The sequence below is a fragment of the Leucopleurus acutus genome (genome assembly GCF_964270905.1).
Source record: "Leucopleurus acutus genome assembly, chromosome: 4".
NCBI lineage: Eukaryota > Metazoa > Chordata > Mammalia > Artiodactyla > Delphinidae > Leucopleurus > Leucopleurus acutus.
Window position 1 is genome coordinate 18,653,396 of NC_139146.1, and position 22,471 is coordinate 18,675,866.

At 35.7% G+C, this 22,471-nt stretch overlaps 1 protein-coding gene across 1 annotated transcript in view; it reads right to left on the reverse strand.

The window, feature by feature from the left end:
- The window catches only part of AFG2A (AFG2 AAA ATPase homolog A), a 343,384-nt gene that overhangs the window by 292,231 nt on the left and 28,682 nt on the right, over positions 1-22,471 (reverse strand). Inside the window, exon 10 of the mRNA XM_082838804.1 lies at positions 7,581-7,735. Within this exon, the coding sequence (XP_082694930.1) occupies positions 7,581-7,735 (155 nt within the window). The remainder of the gene's footprint in view (positions 1-7,580; positions 7,736-22,471) is intronic.

Sequence of the window (22,471 nt, forward strand, 5' to 3'; positions counted from 1 at the left end):
AGTAAGTTAAGCAAAATGAGAAGACAGAAAAACACACAGCAGATGAAGGAGCAAGATAAAAACCGACCAGACCTAACAAATGAAGAGGAAATAGGCAATCTACCTGAAAAAGAATTCAGAATAATGATAGTAATGATCCAAAATCTTGGAAATAGAATGGAGAAAATACAAGAAATGTTTAACAAGGACCTAGAAGAACTAAAGAGCAAGGAGAAATGAACAACACAATAAATGAAATTAAAAATTCTCTAGAAGGGATCAATAGCAGAATAACTGAGGCAGAAGAATGGATAAGTGACCTGGAAGATAACATAGTGGAAATAACTACCGCAGACCAGAATAAAGAAAAAAGAATGAAAAGAATTGAGGACAGTCTCAGAGACTTCTGGGACAACATTAAATGCACCAACATTCGAATTATAGGGGTCCCAGAAGAAGAAGAGAAAAAGAAAGGGACTGAGAAAATATTTGAAGAGATTATAGTTGAAAACTTCCCTAATATGGGAAAGGAAATAGTTAATCAAGTCCAGACGCACAGAGAGTACCATACAGAATAAATCCAAGGAGACACACGCCAAGACACATATTAATCAAACTATCAAAAATTAAATACAAAGAACAAATATTAAAAGCAGCAAGGGAAAAACAACAAGTAACACATAAGGGAATCTCTATGAGGTTAACAGCTGATCTTTCAGCAAGCCAGAAGGGAGTGGCAGGACATACTTAAAGTGATGAAAGAGAAAAATGTACAACCAAGATTACTCTACCCAGCAAGGATCTCACTCAGATTTGATGGAGAAATTAAAAGCTTTACAGACAAGCAAAAGCTAAGAGAATTCAGCACCACCAAACCAGCTCTACAACAAATGCTAAAAGAACTTCTCTAGGCAGGAAACACAAGAGAAGGAAAAGACCTACAATAATAAGCCCAAAACAATTAAGAAAACGGTAATAGGAACATATGTATCAATAATTACATTAAATGTAAATGGATTAAATGCTCCAACCAAAAGACATAGACTGGCTGAATGGTTACAAAAACAAGACTCGTATATATGCTGTCTACAAGAGACCCACTTCAGACCTAGGGACACATACAGACTGAAAGTGAGGGGATGGAAAAAGATATTCCATACAAATGGAAAACAAAAGAAAGCTGGAGTAGCAATTCTCGTATCAGACAAAATAGACTTTGCACAGCAAAGGAAACCATAAACATGAAGCAATTGACAAGGATTAATCTCCAATACACACAAGCAACTCATGCAGCTCAATATTAAAAAAACAAACAACACAATCCAAAAATGGACAGAAGACCTAAATAGACACTTCTCCAAAGAAGATATACAGATAGCCAACAAACACATGAAAGAATGCTCAACATCATTAATCATTAGAGAAATGCAAATCAAAACTATAATGAGATATCATCTCACACCGGTCAGAATGGCCATCATCAAAAAATCTACAAACAATAAATGCTGGAGAGGGTGTGGAGAAAAGGGAACACTCTTGCACTGTTGGTGGGAATGTAAATTGATACAGCCACTATGGAGAACAGTATTAAGGTTCCTTAAAAAACTAAAAATAGAACTACCATATGACCCAGCAATCCCACTACTGGGCATATACCCTGAGAAAACCATAATTCAAGAAGAGTCATGTACCAAAATGTTCATTGCAGCTCTATTTACAATAGCCAGGACATGGAAGCAACCTAAGTGTCCATCAACAGATGAATGGATAAAGAAGATGTGGCACATATATACAATGGAATATTACTCAGCCATAAAAAAGAACAAAACTGAGTTATTTGTAGTGAGGTGGATGGACCTAGAGGCTGTCATACAGTGTGAAGTAAGGCTGAAAGAGAAAAACAAATACTGTATGCTAACACATATGTATGGAATCTAAAACAAAAAACGAAAAGAAAATGGTCAGAAGAACCTAGTGGCAAGACAGGAATAAAGATGCAGACCTACTAGAGAAGGGACTTGATACGGGGAGGGGGAAGCGTAAGCTGGGACAAAGTGAGAGAGTGGCATGGACGTATTATACACACTACCAAACGTAAAACAGATAGCTAGTGGGAAGCAGCCACATAGCACAGGGTGATTAACTCAGTGCTTCATGATCACCTAGAGGGGTGGGATAGGGAGGGTGCAGGGGAGGGAGATGCAAGAGGGAACAGATATGGGGATATATGTATAAGTGATTCACTTTGTTATAAAGCAGAAACTGACACACCATTGTAAAGCAATTATACTCTAATAAAGATGTTAAAAAAAAAGTAATCTACTTTTCCAAATGTGCTTTCCTGTTCAACTGTTATTACTTAAAACTATAAAAATGCTCAAGAGTAGTTGGCAGGGAAGACTGGGATCTTGTAAGTGATAGAAGACACTCTTCTGTCTAGACAACAAGAAGCAAAATCAAAAGAAACCAAATTCAAAACCCTGCCAAGGACCAATATGGAATTAATAGACTTTCTACAGGTTGTACTATCTATTCCAAAAAAAAAAATCTGTTATTTAGTAAAGCATCATAGAAGCCCTCAATCTTCTGAGTCTGTAAGAAATAAAATATAGAATACAGTACTGCTTTTAAAAAACAGAAACTCAAATTCCTTCTAATTATCCTGAGGGTACAAGAAGAATAAAATGTAATTATGGTCAATTAAACTATTTAACTCATATCTCTGCACCAGAAAAGTAATGCTAATGAGCTCATCCTAGGAAATTCAACTGACTTGTCACATTCTGATGTTCTAGTCTCATCTGAAAAAGCGCCAAATGAAAATACAGCTGCAAATTTTGAATACGTAGTGAAACAGATAACCTTTTGATTATTCATATAATTAAGAGGTTTGCTAGTTTTTAAAATGGGAGTAAATGAGGAATGTTTATTTAAATAATGACATTTGGTAGACACTCAATTTGACCACCAACTACCTCTAAACTTAACCTGGATCCAAGACTGCAGACAGGTTTGGGGCTATACAGGTAGTCCTGAGGCTCTGCCTGCAGTTTACTTTGCAAAAGTGGGTTCATGTGAAAGTAGAGTCCTATTTTTTTAATTGGCTTTTGGCTTATTCTGAACCAAAGGTCCAAATTCTGAAAACTGCAATCCAAAGGTAATATCAAAAGTGTACAGATGGGGCTTCCCTGGTGGCGCAGTGGTTGAGAGTCCGCCTGCCGATGCAGGGCACGCGGGTTCGTGCCCTGGTCCGGGAAGATCCCACATGCTGCGGAGCAGCTGGGCCCGTTAGCCATGGCCGCTGAGCCTGCGCGTCCGGAGCCTGTGCTCCACAACGGGAGAGGCCACAACAGTGAGAAGCCCGCGTACCGCAAAAAAAAAAAGAAAGAAAAGAAAGCAACATGTTCTGCATAAAATATAAAGGATTACTGTATATCCTTCCAGACTAGACAGCTTAACACTATTATAGACATCTGTATTCCAAAACTGTTAAATTCACTAACAGTAGTAAATTCACTAAAGAAATTAGTTGCTTTGAAAAATATGAAGAATGTTTCATGAGGGTAATAATGGCCTATATTGTACTTTGGTACAGCAAAAGGATGATACACTCTTTTAAAAATATTTTTCAAATATCTGAAATTGACCATCTAATATGTTTTTTCATGAAAATTATAGTTATTTGCTCATTTATTCAACAAAGACTGATTGGACATCTATTATGTGCTAGTCCTATGCTAAGTATTAAGGATAAAAATAAAAAGTAAGAACCTCTGGTCTTATGGAACTTCAAATTCATTTAAAAGCCATCCAGATATACCCTTGATCTAAAAATTTAACATTTTTATAGGGAGGAGAAGAGACATAACTGATAGCTACCTTTCATTTTCTTTTTAAATCTCTATTCATCTAAAACTTATCCAGTATTTTTCCTTGTAATAAAGAACTTTTCAGTGAAGAAAATAATCTAGTGGAAAGTAAAAAGAGAAAAGGACTAAAGTGAAAATAAAATGAGATTTTGCTTAAGTTCTCTGCAATTTTACATTTTTATCACATGATTAAAAATTAGAACCACCTTTCTGGGGTAAAAAAAAGAAAACGATATTTGTCACAAACTTTAAAAATCACATATTTTAGTCTGGTAATTCCACTTCATCAAAATCAAAAATGCAAAGATTTGGACACAAATATGTTTATAACTATATGAGAGAAAAATAGAAAAAAACCCTAAATATCTGAGAATGGAAGAAAGATAAAACAATTACAGTTTATCAACATAACAGTCTATTACGCTGTCAATAAAAAGATGTTTGCCAAGAAATTTCAGAGTAGAACATTTATCATATAACTTTAAACGATAAAAGCAGAACATAAAACTATATATATCCTAAGATTAACTATATTAAAATACCTATATGCACAGAAGAAAATCTATAAAATTCTAAAAAATCTATTGGAACTGTGACAAAATATTAACAGTTATCTCTGGGTGAAAAACTGAAATTTCACAATGCATATTAGCATATTCAAAGATTCTAAGGATTCCTCAAGTAAAGAAATATATTTGACTTTCATCACTGATTAATTGTAAAATACATTTGACTTTTAACACACCAATTGGTATAATCACCAATTCAGAAAGTCCAAAAAAAGGAAACATTACATTTAAGTAAGTGGCTAACACTTGTGGTCTCCTGAAATTAATAATGCACTATATTATAATTGGCAACATTCCAACCTTAAGACATTTCTTTCAAACTTTAGCAAGTGTGATTTAGAAGGTTTAATTTCACACACTAAAATCTTTTCTCAAAAGATGCTGAATGCTCACTTTGCTATTAAAAAAAAAGCCTGCAATTAACTAGCTACTTTAAACAGATTTTCTATAGCAAAATAAACATTAAATCTTCTGCAGAAATAATTTGGAGATATTTTTGTAGGTGTAATAGCCAGAAATCAGAAGAGTGAACTTTAGGAATCCAATTACAGAAATGTTGACTTCTAAGGAAAATTTTTACAATCTGAAGTGAGCATGAAAAGCAATGTAAGAAAGTCCTCTGACCAAGGCTAATCACTTTGGAGCTCATGAGTAACATCATAGTACACCATGGACTTAGACCAAATAATGAAACGCCAAATGGAAAATGGCACAAGTCCATGGACTGTAAATACTGTATCAAAAGAAAATAAAGGAAAAACTCTTTCATTAGAGCAATTAAAAGTGCAGTTGTAGTACCAGTTCCTATGATGAATAAATCAGTTCAGCAGTTCTAAGAGTGTACAGCCACTGTTTAAACACATTCTTCATTGGCAATAACTTTAAGTTTAAAAGCTGCCTGTAGGTTTCCTTAGCTCCTAAACTTTTTTAATCACAGAAATGTTTTGGGATGGTGCAGTTGGTTATAACCCTATCCCCTGAAATTTTCACATGAGGCATTTAATGATTAGGTGTCTACCTGACCCATTATATTATGTTATGGTACCCAATAAAATACAGATAAATACTGCAAATATTCATACCAATATCGGTATTCATACCAATCAATGTCCCCGAACTTCAGACCATAAGTTCCAAAGAACTGAAGTTTCTACTAACCCAACATCAATCATTCCTCATTCTATAATTCCATTTGTCAAATTATTCATACGAAATGAGCATGTTCTGCTACAGAGCTTCTGAAAAACCCCAAAGTTGAGCTTTCAGTAGTAAATTTGAAAATGTTTCAAAAAGAATTCAAAATCACATTAAGCAGCCTAAACTAGCAGTTAGTCCTTGGGAATGTTCTTATCTCCAGGGTACTGTTTCCCAGCCTAAACTTACAAAACAACTGTGTTCTATAAGAAGCTAACAAGTGCCTGCTTCACTTAGCTTTTGCTAATGACCATAAAATTTAGTGGCTCAAAATAACTTTATGATTTCTGACAATTCTGAGGGTTAACTGGTTTCTCCTGGTTTCTAGCATGGCATCACATGTCTGACAATTGGTGATGACTAGAATGAGGGGATCTCAACTAGGAGGGCTCATCCCTGTTCACACAGTCTCTCATCCTCCAGGAAGCTAGTACAGATTTCTTAACAAAGCTAATGCAATGGCAAAGACCAGCAAGAGAAGGCAAGCCCTAAGCGCTTTCAAGCCTGCTTGCATTATGGCTGCTAACACTCCACTGGCCAAAGCAAGTTACATGGCCAAGTGCAGATTCAAGGATGGAAAACTTGACTCCCTAGCGTTTAGAGTAGGAGCTACAAGACTGCAGTGCAAAAGGGCAAACACAGTGAAGGGAAGAATTTGTGGTCATTTTTTGCAATCTACCACACTGCAAAATGCTGCAAGTCTCTGCTCCACGTGGTCCATGGTGAAATAAGTTTAAATAACAGCTCTCTTTTGACACTTCAAAATACATATTGACATATTACAATATAATATAATGCAGAACACACTGCCAATGCTTGTTTCAATGTTCATTTTCTAAAAATATTAATATATTCAAAGAAAACTATAAAGCCATCCCCCACCCCCGAATATTAGGCCCATGTGTGTCACAGGTGACGTAACAGGCGGTCCATGCATAAAAGGTAACTTCTGTTGCCCTTGTGGTGATCTCACTGAAAACTCTGCAGAGACAGTCAATGATGAAGTATATGTAAAAGAACCCAAGGAAACATCAAGCATCATTAGTAGAAAGTATCATAACTAGAAGATTTTTTTTTGTTCTAAAATTAGCCTAGTTGACATTTTCTGGTAAAACTAAACATGGAATTAGTATACAACCCAGTAACTGTACTACACTTGGGTATTTGTTCCAGAGAAATAAAAACTTATATTCACACAATACCTGTAGAAAAATGTTCATAGAAGCTTTATTCATAATAGCCCCAAACTGGAAACAAGCCAGATGTCCTTCAACTGGTGAATGGTTAAACAAACCGTTGTACACATATACCATGGAATACTACTCAGCAAAAGAAAGGAACAAACTACTGATATATAACAACTTGAATGAATCACCAGGGAATTACAGTAAGTGAAAAAAACTAATCCTAAACAATTATGTAATGTATAATTCCATTTATATAACACTTTTGAAATGACAGAATTTTGGAAATGGATGCATGAACAAGGTGGGTGTAGTTATGAAAGGGCAAAGCAAGGGATTATTGTGGTGATGGAAATCCTCAGTATCTCGATTCTGGTGATGGATACACAAAACTTTACATGTAATAACACTGCACAGAACTAAATACACAGACACAGACACACACGTACACATAAATGAGTACAGGCAACACTGGGGAAATCTGCAAAAGATCGATGATTCTATCAATATCCTGCTTGTGATATTGTATTATAGTTTTTTTTTTTTTTTTTGTATTATAGTTTTGTAAGATGTTACCATTGTGGGAGGGACTGGGTAAAGGATACATACGCTCTCCCTAAAGTATTTCTTACAACTGTACTAAATCTACAATTATCTCCATAAAAATTTCAATTAAAAAAACTTTTTTTTAAGTTTAGCTTAGGAAGGTAGTTTCCCTGGGGTCTTAGTTTCTTTCAGAGTTTAATTCAAACAGTGTGGCTAGCATGAGGGTACAAATGACTTACATTTGGGACATCAATTGCTACCTCCCTCATGGCACTGGGCCTGATGTCATTCATCCCCTGCAAGAAATCTTTCACAGTAATCTTCACCAACCCAGCCATCTTGCTGTCAGGGAGGTTAGGGTGTTTCCTCAAAACTCTCCTCAAGGCATGAAGACCTGTAAAGAGAAAAGTAAGACAAGCTTTGTCTTCCACCTCATAAATACACACTGAACCATTACCAATAAAAATAATAACAAAAAACCCAAAGCTCATGCATATTATAACATTTAAAATTTTGTGCGCTTGTGCATGTGCGTGCGTGCGTGTACAGTGGCGGGAGGGTGGGGAGGGAAAAGGGATAATGTGGGGGATGAAGGCAAAAATCTAAATGCTTAGTGTTGGTGGTAAAAATATGACAAACTGCTATGAAATATGAACAGACAGATATTTTACATATGTGAAATAAAATTTACAAAACAACTTCCGCAAAAAAGACCATAAAGGTTTGTCAAAATAATCTGTTTGGAGAATTTCTTTGAAAAGAGTAAAATATTAAACCAGTAACATACCTTTCGCCCTGCCCTTTTTGTTAATACACACAAACCAGAGTTACAAGTTTTGTAAGTTATTGGCAGAACGTCTTGAAGGAAATGTTCAGTTGGCAGTTAGAAATGTGGTTTTGGAATTCAAGACAGAATCAAACTTCAGAGTTATGTATATACACACGAGATCTGATATTATAGGAGTAGAAGAGACCTATAAAAGGGAAGCTAGAGGGATCAGGGATGGAAGAATGAGGGTTGACGTCTCAATCTTAGGGAAGTCGATCATTTGAGGAGTACAGGAACAAACGATGGTTTAGGCAGAGATAGAGAAGTAGAATCAGAATAGTAAAATACCACAAAGCCAAAAAGATGATCAACCAAGTCAAATTTAGAGAGATGCAAAATAACTTAAAAGAGATCATGCTGACCTAAAACATTACCTACGTTAGGTTCTTTGTTTTTGCTGTTTGCTTGGAGTTTAAGCACTGATAGGACTGAATGCCCCAAGCCATCCCCCCATCCAAGTTCCCAGATTTAGAGCCCCTTTATCTATGACAAAGACCTCTAGTCTAGAGGGCAGCAAAGTCCCTATGTGTTCTTTGCCTGAGGGTATTTTGTAATGAAGTGCTATATTTGTGTTCTAGTACACAATGAAGTTCCACTTTGAAGAATTTTAGTCTCAGAGACCTCTTAGAAATCCAGTCTGAATAACTGAACTTGCCCTGGGACACCAACAAGCTCCATCATTTTTAATGTCTTTTGTCTAAAACGTTATGCCTCAGTGAATTTTTACTAAATTTAAATACCATAATTGTCATCTTACTTGCCTTCATTTATTTGAACTTTGAAACAGAAGCATTGGTTCAAGGAAGGAAAACACAAACTGCCCCAAACAGAGGTTTGGATATCTTTGACTACTAAGGAAAAACAGTGAATAATACACCACTCAGAAAATAGATCCACAGTAATCTTTCCCAAGGAAAGCTATCATTGCAAGTCTAATATTCATGGAGGTCTCCGAGACAGTAGGTTAACCAGAAAAAAAGCTACAAAAGAGGAAACTGAAGATATATGTAAAAAGATCACTATTTTCTATGGAAAATTTCTTAGGCCATACTCTGCAATCTGAAATCTATGTCACTTATTTAAGTCTATCTTACAAATATCTATATGGTTTTCTGCCTTCCAAAAATGTTGAAAGATAATTCTTCACATCTCTCACATTTCTGCTTATCTTTCCAGCAGAAGCACTAACTGCCTCTGTTCAGACTACCTTTTCAAGGATGTCTGTGTACAGGAAGACAGAGTGTCTCCCTCCAAAGCAAAGGGCAGATATGCTTACTGCCCATTTCAAAAGATTAAGGTTCCCTAAGCTCAAGGTTCTCCTGTAATGCCACCTCATAAGGACTCAGATGTCACCCAGCCCTTTTTGTATCTCTTTGTGAGAAGTGAGGCTCCGGGAGCTGGTGCAAATGCTGCTTCTCTGGCTACTTCTGTTGCTGTAAGTAGTAGTATATCCTTTGACTCTGACCCAGGAATACTGTGTCTTCTGAAAGACACACTTGTGAAACTTGTTAAATTGCAAGTAGGGTAAAATCGCAAACCTTCACAGTTCTTGACATGAAAATAAAAGTTTACTTTAAATTAGGTTGTTTCACTGCCCAACATACCTTTCAAATGGTGCAATCATAAAAAACTAAATAAATAAATCCTCAGTAATAAGGCACTGTGTTGTATTAGACAGCACCTTGGTGACCTGAAAGAATTAAAGCAGTTCTAAAAAATCTTACATAAATGGAAGTGATCAAAAGACCAAAAGAATCTAACACTTCATGTCCCAAATGGCTATCTGGCAATACTTGTCAATATTTCTAATTTAGACCAGATACCTTACTCCTACCAGTACTGATATACTAGAAACTGAAACAAAGGAAGTGGTCTAATAATTTTCCCACATTTACGTCACAAGGCATAAAGTGGGACAATAAAGGAGACCGATTATTTTCATTTGAGAAAGGGATTTGGAAAGAGCAGCAGCCACTCATGAGGCAGGGACTGGCAGCCTACTGAGCTGGGGACAGCCCTGCCTCCAAGTAAGTCAGAAAGGGAAAGACAAATACCATATGATACCACTTATATGTGGAATCTAAAATATGACACAAATGAACCTGTCTATGAAACAGGATCACGGAAATAGAGAACAGACTGGTGGTTGCCAAGGGTGAGGAGGTTAGGAGAGGGATGGAGTGGAAGGCTGGGGTTAGCAGATGTAGGCTTTTATACAGTAAGTCCCCTACATACGAACCTTCAAGTTTCGAACTTTCAAAGATACGAACATGCATTTGCATGTCTAATCACGTAAGTCTGTTCACGTGTCTGGAATACATTGTAACATGCATGCATCCTCTACAACAGGTTGAGCTTTTGTGTACTTTACTGTAGAGTACTGTATAGCAGCCGTCCCCAAACGTTTTGGCACCAGAGACTGGTTTCGTGGAAGACAATTTTTCCACAGACCGGTGGGGGGTGGGGGGGGATATGGTTCAGGCAGTAATGCAAGCGATGGGGAGCAGCAGATGAAGATTTGCTTGCTTGCCTGCCGCTCGCCTCCTGTTGTGCAGCCCAGTTCCGGGACCCCTGCTGTATAGAGTACAGTAGTACAGTATCTTTATTTCAAGTCCAGGAAAGCAAGTGTGAAAGCAGCGGTGATATAGGTGGTACTGCTAAGAAACGCCAAGCAATAACGATGGAAACAAAAGTGAAAATAATTGAGAGTGGAGCGACAACAGGAAGAATAAGAAACTGAAGAACCGAAGAGATTCACGACACAGGAAATGGCAAGGGGATTTTCTTTATTTGAGGAGGCACTGTTAGTTTTTGAGGCATAGGACGCAAACATAGAACTGTACAGGAAGGATGCAGCCGCCATTCAGAATGCAATCCAGTGCTACCGTGTCATCTATGACAAGAAAAAAAAGAGCTACTACCCGGACGTCACTGGATCGCTTTTTCAAGAGGGTAGGTAGAATTGAATCCAGCAAGGAACCAGAACCTGTGCCATCGACGTCAGGCGTGAGTGAAATTGCAGCCTGCCCTCCGTCTCATGTTGCTGACGATCCTTCAGCTCTACCATCTCCCATCTCCTCTCTCTCCTGCAGTCAGTAACTCTTCTTGCCTGTTCACTCAGTGCCAGCCCCTGTATGCCAGCTGTTGTACTCTACTACTGTACTTTTCAAGGTACTGTACTATAAGATTAAAAATGTTTTATTTTTTGTGTGTTTGTTTTTTATGTATTATTTGTGTGAAAAGTATTATAAATCTATTACAGTACAGTACTATATAGCTGATTGTGTTAGTTGGGTACGCAGACTAACTTTGTTGGACTTACAAACAAAATGGACTTACGAATGGGCTCTCGGAATGGTACTCATTCGTATGTAGGGGCCTTACTGTATATGGAATGGATAAGTAGCAAAGTCCTACTGTATGGCACAGAGAACTATGTTCAATATCCTATGATAAACCATAATGAAAAAGAATATTTTTTAAAAAGTGTATATATATATATGTATGTATAACTGAATCACTCTACTGTACAGCAGAAGTTAACACAACACTGTAAATCAACTATACTTCGATTAAAAAAAAACAAAACTGTGTCTTCTGCAAGCACCCTTAGCAGTCAGCCTCACCAAAACAGAAGGACCCATGCAGCTCATGTACGGCTCACACCTTACACCTTAGAGTGAGCAGGGTCCCCAACCCCTGGGCTGGGGACTGTTAGGAACCGGGCTGCAGAGCAGGAGGTGAGTACCAGGCGAGCAAGCAAAGCTTCATCTGCCGCTCCCCATCGCTCGCATTACCGCCTGAACCATCCCTCCCCGCTACCACACGCAAAAAAATTATCTTCCAAGAAACCAGTCCCTGGTGCCAAAAAGGTTGGGGACCACTGCCCTAGAGCATATAGCTCTAGTGACCAGAGAGGAGTGTGCTGCTGGGCCCCATAGAATGTCACCTACAAAAGGCCACTTCTCCAAAATCAGCCAACATAACTGACCTACCCAACACAGAAAAAAAAACACAGCAAAATCTGCAAAATGAGGAGACAGAGGAATATGTTCCAAATAAAGGAACAAGACAAAGGACTCAGAAAAAGGGCTAAACAAAGGGGAGATAAGCAAGCTACTCAGTAGAGAGTTCAAGGTAATAATCGTAAAGATGCTCAGTGAACACAGAATGGATGAACACAGTGAAAATTTTAACAGAGAGAAAATATAATGAAGAAAACAAAGGTAAAGAATACAATAACTGGGGACTTCCCTGGTGGCACAGTGGTTAAGAATCCACCTGCTAATGCAGGGGACACAAGTTTGATCCCTGGTCTGGGAGGATCCCACATGCCGCAGAGCAACCAGGCCCATGAGCTACAACTACTGAGCCTGCGCTCTAGAGCCCACGAGCCACAACTACTGAGCCTGCGTGCCACAACTACTGAAGCCCGCACGTCTAGAGCTGGTGCTCCACAACAAGAGGAGCCACCGCAACAAGAAGCCCATGCACCACAATGAAGAGTAGTACCCACTCGCCACAACTAGAGGAAGCCTGCACGCAGCAACGAAGACCCAATGCAGCCAAAAATAAATAAATAAAATAAATTTGTAAAAAAAAAGAATACAATAACTGATAAAATCCAATATATATGAACAGCTCATAAAAATCAAAGAATATATATGTACACACATACACTCACAAACACACACACAAACACAGGAATATTATTCCGCCATAAAAAAGAAAGAAATACTGCCATTTGCATCAACGTGGATGGACCTAGAGAATATTATGCATAGTGAAACAACTCAGACAGAAAGAGACAAATACTATATGACATCACTTACATATGGAATCGAAAAAATAATACAAATGAATGTATAAACAAAACAGAATGAGACTTAGACACAGAAAACAAACCTGTGGTTACCAAAGGGGAGAGGGAAGTGGGGTGGGACAAATTAGGGGTATGGGCTTAACAGATACAAACTACTATATACAAAATAGATAAGCAACAATGATTTACTATACAGCACAGGAAAGTACACCTATTAACTTATAATAACCTATAATGGAATATAAACTGAAAAAATACTGAATCATTATGTTATACCTGAAATTAACACAACACTGTATTATAAATCAACTATACTTCAAAAAAAAAGAATACAATAACTAAAGTAAAAGATATGCTAGAAGGAATCAACAGTAGATTACATGATACAGAAGAATGCATCAGCAAACTGGAAGACAGAGTAGTGGAAATCACCATGTTCTAAATAGTTGGGACCTAGAGAAAAGCTGCAGGAATAGTTTTGCCTCCCCTTGCCAATAAAGCCGAGGACTATTCTTTAAATAAAGTAAAAGATCTGCCCAAGAAGAGCTTCTAATGAAGTACTGGAATCAACAAGAGAAGGTGAACAGAGGCTGTGATAACTCCAGAGCTCACGATACCCATGCAGAGGTAGCAGGGAGGGGAGGGCAATCAGGATGGAATAGCACACAAAATCATTCTACTTATTTCTCATAATTCTTTTCTTCTTCCATTCATTTCTGTCTAATCTTTATTAAATCTTTCTGTTTTTTAGGGTTTATTATTTTTTTAATACTAATGCACAGCTTTTTATTTCTCAACCTTTCTTCATTTCTAACATAAGAATTTCAGGTTGTAAATTTCCCTGTAAGAATTCCTTTAGCCGCATACCACAGATTTTGATCATTCAATTCCAAATAGCTTTTTATTTGCATATTACAGTTCAACCAATAATTTATTTAAAATATTCTAATTTCCAAACTGTGAAGGTTTTTTTTTTTGCAGTACGCGGGCCTCTCACTGTTGTGGCCTCTCCCGTTGCGGAGCACAGGCTCCGGACATGCAGGCTCAGCGGCCATGGCTCACGGGTCCAGCTGCTCCGCGGCATGTGGGATCTTCCCGGACCGGAGCACTAACCCGTGTCCCCTGCATCGGCAGGCGGACTCTCAACCACTGCGCCACCAGGGAAGCCCCGTGAAGGTTTTTTAACTGACTGAATTTAACTTAGAGAACAAGGTTTGTATGAAATGAATTTTTCGAATGGCAAATTCATAAGCATTCTCTACCTGTTTGAATATGTATATGTTATTGGTTCAGTGTTCCAAATACATATCCATTAGATCAAGCTTGTTGATGGTGTTCTTCAAACCTTCTCTATCCTCAACGACTGACAGAGATGTGTTAAAACTCACTAAAATGGTTGTTCTGTTCATTTCTCCTTGTAGTTAGATATTTTTGTTTTATGTTTCAAAGCTACCCTGTCAAGTACATCAGATTTAAAAGTTATAACTTCCCAGTGAACTGAATGTTTTATCAATATACGGTAGTCATCCTTATCTTAAGGAATGAGTTTTGCATTAAAATTATTCTAATCCTTACCACTTCCTTTTCTTGCTTTCTTTGAGACTCAATCTTTTGTGTTTTTCACATTCTATTTTGCCTTCTATTTAGTTTTAAAGTTATACACTCTCTATTATTTTAATGGTTATACTAAAAATGTTAACATACATATTTAAGTATAGTTAATCAAAGTAAAGTTAATCATGAGGCTGCAAGGAAATTAATAGGTAAGCCAGTGACATAGATCTCCACATTATTCTTCCGCAGACAAGGTTTTTTAACAGCCAGAATGAACGTTTGTTTTTTTTATCTCTACCATGTCATTATTTCCTCCATTCTATATTTTATTTGCATCTACTTTTCTGTTTCACCAAAAACTTCCACTAGTGTGGTTCTGTCTCTTGAATGGACCTTGGTCTGACTTCATAATCTTAAAAATCTTGTCAAAGAATGAGATTATTTTAAACTTTGCTGTTTTGTTCTCAAGTCTATTGACTCTACCCTTAACATTTTAAATTTCTTTCATGTTTGGGCTCACTGTATAGCTCTTTTCCAATTATCTGAGTTGAATGCATTTATTTTTAACCCTTCCTGTTTCCTGATAACTGTTTTTGTTATAATTCCCTCTTAGATAAAATCTAAAACAGAGTTTTTACTACCATTCTATTCTTAACATTTAGTTCCTTATATAATTTCTTTTGCAGCTCACACAGAGATTATATGAGCATTATGTAACTTAGTTTTCAGTTGTACCAGTTACTAAATTATTGACTTTCAGCTCCAAAACCATACTTCTAAACTTGGCTTTGTGATACTTGGGGCTGAGACTCTGCAAACTACACTTTGGCTCCATGGTAGGTTTTGCCAATGATAGAGCAAAGCTCTAGAGAGAGACTGCAGATGAAGGGGAGAGAAGGGACTAACTCTTTACTTCTGTGGGCTTCCTGTCTGTCTGCTATTCCTGTGACCACCACTCTAGCATCCCCTAAGAGACATCAGCACCAACCCACCAGTGCCACATTCTCAGAGGTCTGAGCCAGCCTTCAAAATATCAGGCAGTTCTTCAGAGGTCTGAGTTCTAGATTTTAGAAATCCCAACCTCTTTCCTTTGTTTCCCCAGCCTTACAGGTGATAGTAGCTTCTCAGTTAGTAATTTTATAATTTGTTATGAATGCTTTATAGTAAATTCTCTCTACAAAAATGAGTGGTAGAGGTTCTATCTCCTAACTGGATCATGACACAAATAACAATCGTATGGAATTTTTAAGAAATATCCTTTTTTCCCATTATAATGCAGACTGAGGTGTTTCTTTTTTAATAAATTTATTTTATTTATTTATTTATATTTTTGGCTGCGTTGGGTCTTCACTGCTGCACGCAGGACTTTCCCTAGTTGTGGCGAGTGGGGGCTACTCTTTGTTGAGGTGCACGGCCTTCTCATTGCAGTGGTTTCTCTTGTTGCGGAGACAGGCTCTAGGTGTGTGGGCTTCAGTACCTGTGGCTCGTGGGCTCTAGAGCGCAGCCTCAGTAGTTGTAGCACACAGGCTTAGCTGCTCTGGGGCATGTGGGATCTTCCCCGACCAGGGATCGAACCCGTGTCCCCTGAATTGGCAGGAGGATTCTTAACCATTGCGCCACCAGGGAAGTCCCCCAGAGTGAGGTTTTTATAAGTGAGAGCAAAACTACCCAAACATTTTAAGAGGCTAATATAACCTAGACTCCAAAACCAAATATGAACAAGAAAAAACTGCCTTTTACTTACAGACATGGGACAAAAGTTCTAAATAAAATATTAGCTGACTAAATCTAACGGTGCATTAAAAATTAGATTTCACAATCAAATAGAGTTTATCTCAGAAATGAAAGGCCAGTTCATCAAAAAACCTAACTCATCACATTATTGAGATTATATAATTATTTTTACTAATGCAGAAAAAATATTTGATAAGATTCAACATCCATTTATAATGATAAAAATAATGCAAAATACTCTTAGCAAAGTGTACTTAAGACTACATTCCAGAAATCTTTAGCAAATATTACACGATGAAAAAACTTTATATGCAGTCTCTTCAAAACTGTCAACAAGACAAGGACGCCACTATCACTACTACTGGATAATTCAATTGTAGAGTCCCTGGCAATTAAGAATAGAAAAAATGAGACTGAGAAAGAGCCAAAAGGATGGAAAGAAATAAAACTGCCATTATTTGCGTATGACAATAATTTACCCAGAAAAGCCAAAAAAAAACTATTAGAATTATGAGATAAGCAAGGTAGACAACCTGCAAAAAATAATCAATATAAGCTTTTTCCACACCAAGAAAAGCAATTCTAAAATATAGTAAGAAAAAAAGATACCATTCACAACAATGACAAAAATAATAAAGTATATAGGAATTTTCCTAACCAAAAACGTAACACCCCTATGGAGACAATTCTAATAAAGAGGAAAATATGAACACAAGGGAGACATCCCATATTCTTGAATGGGATGACAATACAACAAAAACATCGATTATATTCAAAATAATCTATGTATTGTAAATGTGACCGCAGTCAAAATGTCAGTTGTATATTTTTGCTAAATTAGAACAAACTTTCCCTAAAAATATACTGTGGAATAAAGGTCTATACATAACTAACTCAACAGTAATGCAAATAAATAAGATTTACCTTACTGGATATTAAGATATAATTAATAGTATTAAATATGTGTTTAAAAGTTATAAGACTATACAGACCACACTGAGACAGAATAGAGTTCAGAGATAATCCATACATGTATAATATTAATATCTGATAAATTTACAATAATATATCATAAATCAATGAGGACAGGACAGGCTATTTAGTAGCTGGAAAATGAATAATAGGAAAATTGGCTCATTGTGTAGATCCCTAGCACTGGGTCTCTAATGATCTTTTCTGGTAGACAACATTACATACATGTTGTCACACTTCATTGCTGGAGGATTTTTAAAATGTCCTGTGTGACTCCACAGGGAGAGGACTCTTGGAAGCTTATGCCTATTTTTTTTCCACACTTTGCGCTATGTGCCTTGGGCTGCTTCTGCTTGGTATCATTTCATTGAAATAAATCAAGGCCATGAATACAACTATATGCTGAGTCCTGTGATGACTCCTAGTGGGGCATCAAACTTAGTGGTTTGTTACAGGGACCACCAAATATGTAGACAAATATAAATGAATAATAATTGAATAAAACACTAATAATAGTGTTTTTGCAGTAAAGAGAATCAAAGTGTTCCCAAACTGTTTGCACTTTTCTTGCATTAGTCTCTAGTAAGCCAAGGAGACATATTGTAGTATGTAAGATAAATACTAAAAGATGAGTAAAATACATAACTAAAAAGATAACCATAAGATGAGGAAGTAACAAAAATACTTGACTATTCCAAGAGAAGACAGTAAAAAAGATGAAAAAACATACAAGTGGGACAAATAGAAGGTAAATTAAACCTAAGTATTTAAGATATTACCCTAAATATAAACGTATCATGTACTTGAATTAAAAGACTGACAGCATCAGATAGATGAAAAAAATAAAACTCAAATTTGTGCTGTTTACAAGTTATATTCTGAAATACGGAAAGGTTGAAAGTAAAATAGAAAAAGGGTACCATGCATGTAAAAGGAAAATAGTGCATCTATATCTACTATCAAATAGACTTTAAGAGGTATTATTAGACATTTCAGGATGATAAAAGGGTCCATTCACCAAGAATACATAAAATTCTAATACATGCCTAGTAAAAAAGGCTCAAAGTATAAACAGCAAAATTAAGCAGAACTAAAAGGAGAAACAGACAAATTTGCAGCCTTACTTGCAGATTTTAACACACTTCCCTCAGTAACAAAAACAAACAAAAAATATATATGTAGAAGTTATAAAAATAAAATTAACTCACCTATCTTAATTGGCATATATACAAAACAATAAATATCCAAAATAGTAAAATATCCATGCTTTCAAGGGTACCTGGAAGGAGTACCAAAACTGACCACAGGGTGGGACACAAAGCAACTCTCCACAGATTTCAAGGATTGAAATCATAATGTTTATGTTCTCTGATTCCATGAGACTTAATAGCAAAATCAGTAACAAAAAGATACCAAAAATACAAATATCTGGAAATTAACCAATACATTTCCAAATAATTCATGGTCAAAAAAAAAAAAATCCAATGAAAATTGTTAAGTTTTTCAACTGAATAATAATGAAAATATAACATGAAAATTTGCGGGATGCTACTAAAGCTGTACTTAAAGGGACAATGACAGGCATAATGCACATATTAGGGAAGAATAAAGGGTGAAAGTCAATGAGGTGCTCATCTTATAAAACAAAGAATAAAATAAACCAAAAACAAATAAACAAAACAAAACAGTGGGAAGGAAATAATGAAGACAGGAACAGAAATTAATGAAATGGAAAACTAATGTGCAATTAAAAAAACAAATCAATAAAGCCAAAGGTTTATTTTCTGAAAAGGCTAATAGAGATAAATCTCTGGCAAGACGAATCAGGGAAATGTGAGAAAAGACACACATTACCAACATCAGGAAGCAAAAATGACTACTGAATGGTCCACACTACAGAACCCACAGGCCATTGAAAAGATAATAAGAGGATATCAGGAATAACCTTATACCAAATAACTCAAAAATTTAGATGAAATGAACCAATTTCTAGGGGGGAAAAAAGCTTATCAAAACAAAGTACATAATTGAATATTCCAATAGCTATTAAATTCATTATGTAATTAAAATCTTTCCAAAAAGAAAATTCTAAACATAGATGGCTTCATTGGTTAATGTTACAAAGTAGTTAAGTATGACTATAACACTAAGCTTACAAAAACTCTTGCAGAGAAAAAAAGAGGCCAAGATAATTCCCAACTTGATTCATGAGGCCAGCATAACCCTGTTCCTCAAATCTTAAAAGGACATTACAAGAAAACTGCAGACTGATATCTCTCCTGAACATAGGTGCAAATATCCTAAACAAAACATCAGCAAAAATATCAATATGTAAATAAAGGATTATAAGTCATGACAAGATGGCTATATTCCAAGAATGTAAAGTTAGCTTAACATTTGAAAATCAATCAACATCATGTTCCACATTAATAGAATAAAGAAGAGAATATGATTATCTCAATAGACCCAGAAAAGGAATGTCATAAAAATCAATATCATTAATTATAAAAACTAGGAACAGATGGAAATTTTGTTACTCTATCATATTAGCTACAAAAAAACAAAGAGCAAATATAATTCTTAATAGTAAAAGGTTAAAAATTTTCTCCCTAGGATCAAGAATGAGATAAGGATAAGTACTGTTATCACTTCTATTAAATACTATGTTAAAGATCCTAACCACTACAACAAGGCAAGAAAAAGAAGTGTAGAGGTTAAAAGGAATGAAAACTGTCATTATTTGCAGATTGTATACACAGAAAACTTTAACATGACTACATACATAAAAACTCAACCAATTTCCATACACACTATTAAAATTAATATGTGAATTTAGCAAGGTAGGTAGACACAAAGTCAATACATAAGAGTTTAGTTTTTCCAGATACCAACAAACACAATTAAAGTGAAACTTTACAAGATGCCATTTATAACTGCATTAAAAAAAACTTAGAATTAAAAAATAACTGCATTAAAAAAATACCTTAGAATAAATCTAATGAACATTATGCAAGACTTCTTCACTTAAAACTATAAAACTTTGAGAGAAATTAAAGACCTAAAATAAATGAAGGGATCTACCACATGGTAGATAACTTGTAGATATTAACTTTCTAATTCTCCCTAAATTGATCAAGAGATTTAATAATTCCAATCTAAATCCAATTTTGTTTTGTCTTGGAGGGGAGGGAGTCTGGCAAGCTGATTTTTAAAGTTCTAAGCAAATGCAAAGGCCCAAGAATAGTCAAGACAATCTTGAGGAAGAAGAAAAAAGGTGTACTTACCCAAGGCTTAAGTGATTAAAGATATTTCAGTATTTTGCACAAGGATAAAGAGATCAATGAAACAGAACAGAGAATTCAGAACAAACCCAAACTCTTGATTTATGACAAAGGTTAGTTAACAATGCAGAGCAAGAAGAATGGTCATTTCATTAACTAGTGCTGGTACAACTAATTATCTACATGGAAAAAAGTGAAATAATTATAGATAGTAATGTAAAAGGAAAGATAATAAAGCATCTTTAAATGAAAGAAGATAATATAAAATAAAATATTCACAATTGTGGAATTTACACAGATTTCTTAAACATGATAAAAAAATCACTATACATAAAGAAAAATGTTGATAACTTGGTTCATTATATTTATATGTTATAATAAATGTATATGGTTACAAACTTCTATTCCTCAAAGACACTGTAAAGAGAGTAATTATTTTTTTAAAAGCAACACAATAGAAAAATTGAACAGATATCTGAATAGGCATGTCACGAAGGAGGATATCTAAATGTGCAATACATATATAAAAAAGTATTCAACTCAGTCTTCAGAGAAATAAAAACACAATGAAATACTGTTAAAAACCCACCAAATTCTGGCAAGAATGAGAAGAAACTGGAATTTTCACACATTACTAGTGGAAGAGGAAATTGAAGCAATCACCACAGAAAACTTTTGGCAGTATTTACTAACAACAACACACACACATATTCTATAACCTGATAATTCCACACCTAGATATAAAGCAAACAGAAATGTGTACATCTGTGCACCAAAAAAAATATGTGCAAGAATACTGATGGCATCATTACTCACAATATTTATACAATAAAATATAGCAATAAAAATGAACTAATGCTACAACTGAATAAAATGATGAAGCTCTCAAACCATAATATGAGAGAAAGAAGACAGCACAAAACAGGCTGAACTAATCTATGGTGTTAGAAGCCAGAAAGAGTGGTTGCCTTTTGTGCTGAGATGAAGAGTAGTGGCTGGGAGAGAATCTGATGGAAGTTCTAGGGCACTAATAATGCTTTATATATATAATGCTTTATATCTGGTTATATATACTTTGGAAAATGCATGGATCTTATAGTTTTTATACTTTTCTATACATGTTATATTTCAGAAAGAAGTTTATTAAAAAATAGAATACATAAAAAATGAAGTGAAAGGGAAAAAACATATAAACAAAGCCACTATAAACAAGGGAGAAAAGAACAGGACTTGAGGAGAGACAAGAGCATTCCCTATGTTAATGAATCTGCAAGTATTTTTTACAGAATAGTTCTCAATGAGAGAATCACTATTCTGTACCTGTGTTACTTACTTGCCAATTCAGTACAATTCATATTTAAGCAAAGCAAATAGTAAAATAAAATATCATGTCATGAAGCCACTGAGAAGAGATATTCATTGACTATAAGTTACTCTTTCACAGGTACTCTTCTTCAATATTAGTTCTATTCATTCATTCAAAATATTCACTTAGAAACTCCTAGACATAGTTAATTCATTCAACAATGTACTGAGCTCTTTTTCTAGAGTACAAAAGAGCAAGAAGGCAGATAAACCTCTCATAGTGCTAACAGTCTAAAAGAGAAGACATATGATAACAAGTTATTATTATATACTGTGCCAAGTATTATGACATGGAAAGAACAAAGTGGCATAAAAACACGTCAGGGACATCTAACTCAGTTTAGTAGGATTAGTGACAGTTTAGAGTTAGATAACCCTCACAGAAATCATTTAGTATATGCCTTTATTTCACAAATGAAGAGAGACTAAAACATGTATACAAGCTAAACTAGTTAGACCTGAAAAATGAGTTGATGTTAAACTGCTAATATGGGAATTGAGGCCAAAGAGGCAGCAGAGTATTCAAGGCAGAGGGAACAGCATATATAAAGACCTAGGGGGGCTTCCCTGGTG